The 6,403-nt window shown below is 30.9% G+C and overlaps 2 protein-coding genes across 2 annotated transcripts; both read right to left on the bottom strand.

The window, feature by feature from the left end:
• Positions 1-1,500: 1,500 nt before the first annotated feature.
• On the bottom strand, positions 1,501-3,476 carry LOC114390410 (U-box domain-containing protein 39-like). Its single transcript, XM_028351138.1, has 2 exons — positions 3,164-3,476; positions 1,501-2,384 (listed from the first exon to the last, which is right to left on the bottom strand). The coding sequence occupies exons 1-2, from the start codon at positions 3,376-3,378 to the stop codon at positions 1,601-1,603; spliced, it is 999 nt and encodes a 332-aa protein (XP_028206939.1). The 5' UTR covers positions 3,379-3,476; the 3' UTR covers positions 1,501-1,600.
• Positions 3,477-5,215: 1,739 nt separating this feature from the next.
• On the bottom strand, positions 5,216-5,972 carry LOC114389285 (germin-like protein 1). Its single transcript, XM_028349922.1, has one exon. The coding sequence runs from the start codon at positions 5,959-5,961 to the stop codon at positions 5,317-5,319; it is 645 nt and encodes a 214-aa protein (XP_028205723.1). The 5' UTR covers positions 5,962-5,972; the 3' UTR covers positions 5,216-5,316.
• Between the last annotated feature and the right edge of the window lie 431 nt (positions 5,973-6,403).

Genomic DNA, 6,403 nt, shown 5'->3' with positions numbered 1-6,403 from the left:
TCTACTTACTGCGTGTAGCCATTGCATAAAAAAGTATTTTTTTTTTCAGTTTGAACTTCATGTTCAAGCACAACAAAGTTTATTCAGTTTGTGTAATTGTTGTTAGTTAGCTTCGTTAGTTAGTAGTGGTTAGCTTGTTGAATTCATGTGTCAAATGAGCCTTGTGAACTAGAGGTATAAATAGGACTCTTAAATATTTTGTAAGAAATTTTTGATAAATTGATCGAAGATTAGCTTGTACTAATTGAGAAAGAATTAGTTTCTCTTTGGTTATTGTGTAAAATCTCAGATTTTTATTGTGTAGAATCTTACATTCTTATAAAAAAATTCTTATTTTTGTGTGAGAAATCCTCTTCAACTTATTAATAAATTGTGTTGTTGTTCTTCTCATTTCTTATCTCAATCTGTTTTTTCTTTTCTTCTCTTACATTTTCTTGAAATTTTCATCTATGAAATTTTATAACTAGTGCTGAATTTTGATATTCAAATGGGGTTTCATCATTAGAGAACAAAGGAAGGGAAAGTGGAATGGGTAATAAGGGGCATAAAGAAAAGGACCAATGGGAAATATTAAGTTGAGTTTACTTTACTCAACTAGTAAATAGAGTGTGAATTGATATATTAGTCTATAATTTACTAGAATGAAGTAATTAAAAAGAATAATTCTCAATTGGCTGACATTTTTTTGTTTTCTCAAGTGTGTATTATATATTTTTAAGGTATTAAATACATTTATTTTTTATTTATAAAATTATAAAAAAATTATTATAAGAAATTTGGTATTAAAATATACATTTTTTCATTTGCAAATATTTTGCTGGAGTTTCTCTCTAATGTCTAGGCACACATGTGACACGTTACTATGCTTGGATTTGAATTCATTCTCATTCTTAAATAATAAGATGTGGTCTTATAGAAAAGATAAAAATAGCATGTTTAATTTATTTTATAAGGACTTCATAATTGTTATAGGGTCCATAAATTACAAAAAAGTTTAGTGTGCTTTTTTCTCCTCACCAACAAATTTGTATTAAGTAAAAAGGCAATTCTGATCTGTTGTTATGCTTTATATGATCCAATATATTGTCATTCGGTTTTGGCAAGCGACAAGTGGTGTGAAAAGTATTGTGTGGCTTACTTAGAAAAACAATAAACACCACGCCAAGTATTCGCTGGCAAATTTTTTTTTATCGTTTTTCACTCTTAAAGGGTCCTGTCTTTCAATGTAGCATTAATAGTTGTAAAGGTGGAGGAACATAATAATCATTAACTAACGTAACCGATTAAGAAATCTAACTCAGTTTGATTGATTGAATAAAATATGAATAATATAAACCCTATCATAATGTGTTCAATTCCTATAAATAAATAGAAAACTAACTTCACCAACATTAAACTATCTTCATACGAGATCTCTAACCAATCTTATGTACAGAGAATGTTGTCAATTCTACAGCACTAGCTCGCCCAAATGACTGATATTTCTTTGTAGTGAAGTCCTAAACAAAATAGTCACATAATTGATATAAAAATGTTAAGAGAAAAAAGTGATGTGTTACATAGGAGCTTAAACCTAAGGTCTTGTTGTCAACATGAAAGATTATGTACTAAGTTTTGCAATCATTTCCTCTACCAATCTCAAAGTAGTCTCAGCCAATTCCTCCCCTTCAGCATCATCAATTTCTTCCATGATCCGTTCCACAACCTCATAGTTAATTTGTTTATTACTAGTTGAACTATAATTGGAGCAATCCCTCAGTAGCAGCAATAATTTCTTGGCCAAATTTTTGGCTCTCCAAGTTCCATCCACACTTAACTGAAGCAACCCTGGCATCACTCCCTCTCTCAATATCATTCCTCTAAATTTTTCTCTTGAGCTTTGGCAAAAAAGGAGGAGTGTCCCCACAGCATGCTCTTTGCTTTGAAGTGACCCATCTTCAATAGTCTCTACTAAGGTTCTAACTGCTCCCCCAATACTAGCAGCCTCACACAGTGCACTCTTTGATGAAGTCACAATGTGTTCTAGCAACCCAATTGCTTTCTCAACCAACGTAGATGATTTTTCTGATGTGTGGATAAGTTCAAGCAAGGAAATTATGACCCCAGAAGAGACAACAAAAGGTGTAATAATCTCCTGGCATGTTGAGAGGTTGTGGAGAGTGGCTAGTGTGTCAAGTTGGAACTGAGTGCTACTACTTGTGCTGTTGAGAAATTGAGCTAAGAGTTGGATGGCCCCAGAGGAAGCAATTGCTACCTTGTTTGAGTTGCAAGAGGAGATGGTTAGCAATGTAGCTATTGTCAATTCCGCCACTGTTTGGCTTTGGCAATGGAAGAGACTCAGCAACACTGGCAATGCTCCTGACTTGATGATCCTTGACTTGTTTCTGTACGTGAAATATTATGTGGAAAAGTTTTTGTGTGAGATTTCAGCAACCTTTGAAGGAAACTTTCTTTGGGAATATGTGAAGTTGAAGGGATTTATATTCTCCCTTGTGTTTTTGTACATTACTTTATGGTAAAGTATCATGATGATAGAATGTACTACTAACAAATGGCAAGCATTGGACATATCCCTTGGTTCCATTAACAGAAAAACAATCATGGGAAGCTTAAAAAAAGGTTCAAACTTCATAATAACAATACCAGAAATACTAGCATGATACCTTCTAACACATTCTTTTAATTATATATTTTTTAACTGGTTAAAATTTATTAAAAATAAATTTTTTTAAGTCTCACATCTTAATTCGTGAATCTCAATCAGTATTTTATAATTTTTAATAAATTTTAACTCACAAGAACAGATGTATTAGAAAAAAGTGTATTATATTATTAACACTTTTTCTTACTCAAAAACAATGTTTGAATGGGTGATATACTATTTCAAAAAAAGTAAATTTCGATAATCAAATTCTTCTATTCTCTAAGCTCCTCTTAATCAAGTTTTTGGGTATAGACATACTATACCAAATGAACAAACAATCTAACAAAACTGAAGTGAAGAGAAATGAATGTTCAGGACTTTACATTTGATGTCATATTGGGGTACAATGAATAAAAAAGGTCTAACTTAATTGGTTGAGCAGAATGTTTGAGTGCTGTAAATCTCTTAGTGCTGTATTCAATTGTTACGGATAAAAAAATATGAGATAAATGAACTAACCTTTCACTTCCAAAGGCAAGGCTAAGTAGAGCACAGAGAGCAGCTTCAATGGCTTCATAGTTTTCATAATGAAGCATGGAAATTAGAGGTACCATGACTCCACTTTCCACCAAGTTGTGCCTCTGCTTTCTGCTGAGTTTCCTGAGTTCCACAGCTGCTTGAATCTGCATTTCTGTGTTACCATTCCAAAGGCTTTCCACAACCTCTTTCTCCATTGAAGCTCTCTCTGCAGTGTGCTTTAGTTTCTCTTCCTTATGCTTTGTGTCACTCACAGCAGCTCCACATTTTCTTTGTTAGGAAGTGGTAATTGTAGCCTTTGGGTTGGTTGCTTGAAGAAGTAACGTTACGCTTTTGCGGTTACCCCAATCCATTGTTTCAGCTACAAGCAACATACAATTCTTTTGGGTCAGCTTTTTTTTCTCTTTGGTGAACATTGGTATTAGAAAAATAAAAAAGGAATGTCAAAATTGTTTGGAGTGAATCTTTAACTTTCCTTACTCAGAAGCAAAATAGTATTGTATATTTAGATTAATAGGAGTAATTAATTTTATGGTGAGTTTTTTTTATTAATTAATCTTATCCAAGCATGCAATAAATATTCTATCGAACTTTTCTAGAGATTGTGTCTTTGCTTAGAAGAAGGGTAAACACTACATTACGTGGCATATTAAATTTTCTTTTCCATGAAGGTAAAAGGTATGTCAATAGGAGCAGAAATTATTAGTGATTTAGGGTTATCACATTATTTATTATTTTGATTAATAATTATATGATACGTAAACAATTAAAGATATATTAATTAAATTAAAGATATATTCATTAATTATCTAACAAAAATTAATTATGCTATCCCTTAATTTAAGAAATTTTAAGTAATTTAAAATATTAAGTTATTTAGGTGTCACATAATTATTAATGGAAATTATAAATGATATGATGATCCTATAATAATAATAATTTCTTATCATTAAAACCTTAAGAAAAATATAATTATTATTAGTCACCGTTACTAGTCATATGCACAACAACATTCATTATGCTTTCCTTGAATGACGACAAACACTTTTAGAGTTTTGACTTTGGTTATTAGAGCCACCAATAAAGAGCTTTATATATATAAAAAAAGTAAATAAAGAGCTTAATAATCACAAGAGTAACCAGAATTATTTTTTTTTAAAAAAAGGGACATAGGCTAGCCAAAAATCTCTTGCAGTAGAAGAATTTTTGCAGTGGCCAGAATTTGTTGAAGGCCTTAATTATCGGTTAAGAGATATTTAAGAGAAGGCCGTTTAAGACAACCACATATTTTACTGCCCATGAAATTTTAAATTGATTATTTCCTATTTATAATATTTTACATATTATGTGATGATTTTTTTTATAATTGATAATATATTTATTAGTATGTACTATTCTCATATTGAAAAGAGACAAATTGAATTGTAAAACTAAACGTACAAAAGAAGTTGATTTTGCAAAGGGTAGAAGGAATCTCAAAGCAATGCATGTCATGAGATCAAAACCAGAACCATAAAACAAGTAATGGGTGGATTAAAAATAAAATAAAATTTAATATATATATATATATATATATATATATATATATATATATATATATATATATTAACAAATTTCAAATGCATCGTACACGTATTTTTAAATTTAGATAAAATTAAAAACATAAAACACATTAATTATCAAATAATTAATAAAAATAAAATATAATAGAAAATAGTTTCATTGTCAAAATAAATATTTTATTATATAAAATTAAGGATGACAAATTTTATAGTTGATCGAGGATCATGAGCATTTGAGATTGAGAATGATAATGAGTCAAGACAACCATGGAATATCCATGTCATCCATTCAAATAAAGTGTGCTTTTATTATGAAAAATTTGAATGCTAGCTTGTCGAACTTTCTTTCTTCACCTATCCGTTGTTATTTCCTTGTAGTTATTTCGTTCGCAGTTAGGGAGCCAACAAGTATATTAAGATTTGAGATTGGACAAAAAATGAAAAAGGGAAGCACACAATTAAATAACTTTATTGTTGATGATCATTGGAACAAACACATCTTATAAAAAAGAAAAGAAAAGAAAAACCATTGGAGCCAACACATAATTCATTATAAGCTAGCAATTAATCATACTAGTTGCTGCCACCAAAACGAGCCTTAAGCTTCTTGACTTGGGCAATATCAAGAAATGTAGCTTGTGCAAGTATGTCAGAAGGTACATTGTTGGCAAATATATTATTGAATGAATGGATAGTAGGGTTTGAGCTACTGAAAGTGGCAAAACCAGTGGCTTTCTCATTACCAGAATTTGCTACAAAATGCAAATGTCCTGGTGGAATAACCATAAGATCTCCGGGTTTCAGCGTCTTCAGATAAGCAATCGAATTCATACCGGTGACGAATCCAGCAGTGATTTCACCTTCCACCAAGATGATTAGTTCAGTGGCATCAGGATGAGAATGCATTGGAAAAAACCCATCTTTTTCGAAAGCTACATGCGCTACAGAGATGTCAAGACCATTGAGGGCAGGGAATTCATTAACAAATGCAGTGCTAATTCCAGCTTTGATAGTAGGGAACTGTGAGGTGTTTGCAGGTTGAAGATTGAACACAAAGTTATCATCTGTAAGTGTTGTAGGTGGCAAGCAAGGATAGCCAGAAAGGCTATCTGGACCTTTAAGGTCTGCCACACAGAAATCATTCACATTGGAAGCATAGGAAGTGGATGAAAGAAGAGCGGAAAAGAAAAGAATGAGAACTTTATTCTTCATCATCATCTTGGATCAAGGTATTTAGAACATACGAGGGAATGTGGGATTAGGTAGATTTTATAGGGCTATTGTTACAAATTAAAGATTTGCAAATGCAAGTCCTTTAAGGTAAGAGTTATATTGTATTGAAGGTTGATTGACAAAATCTTGATACTTTTAGAAATTAATTATCAAAATGAATATTATCAAATTAATTTTTTGGATTGTGCACTCGAATTTTATTACCTTTAAGAAAAGAGTAATTTTATAAAAAAAAATGATTGATCAAATTAATTAGGATACTTTTAGAAACTAGTAATCAAGATAAATATCACCAAATTAGGGTTGTTTTTTGACCGTTGACTCAAATTTTTTTGACAATTTAATCAGTCATTTATAATATTTATTATTTTCTCTTGATATACACTTTACATTTTTCCTTCTCAATAGATATAATAATTAATTTTAG

This window comes from Glycine soja, chromosome 16 (assembly GCF_004193775.1).
Source record: "Glycine soja cultivar W05 chromosome 16, ASM419377v2, whole genome shotgun sequence".
Lineage (NCBI taxonomy): Eukaryota > Viridiplantae > Streptophyta > Magnoliopsida > Fabales > Fabaceae > Glycine > Glycine soja.
The sequence above is the reverse complement of the archived record's forward strand: the minus strand, read 5'-3'. Positions and strand labels throughout refer to the sequence as shown.

Coding starts and splice junctions, on each gene's coding strand:
- LOC114389285 (XM_028349922.1), bottom strand. CDS start 5,961: ATGATGATGAAGAATAAAGTTCTCATTCTTTTCTTTTCCGCTCTTCTT.
- LOC114390410 (XM_028351138.1), bottom strand. CDS start 3,378: ATGGAGAAAGAGGTTGTGGAAAGCCTTTGGAATGGTAACACAGAAATG. Junction 2,385..3,163: donor CTTGCCTTTGGAAGTGAAAG/GTTAGTTCATTT, acceptor TTTCACGTACAG/AAACAAGTCAAGGATCATCA.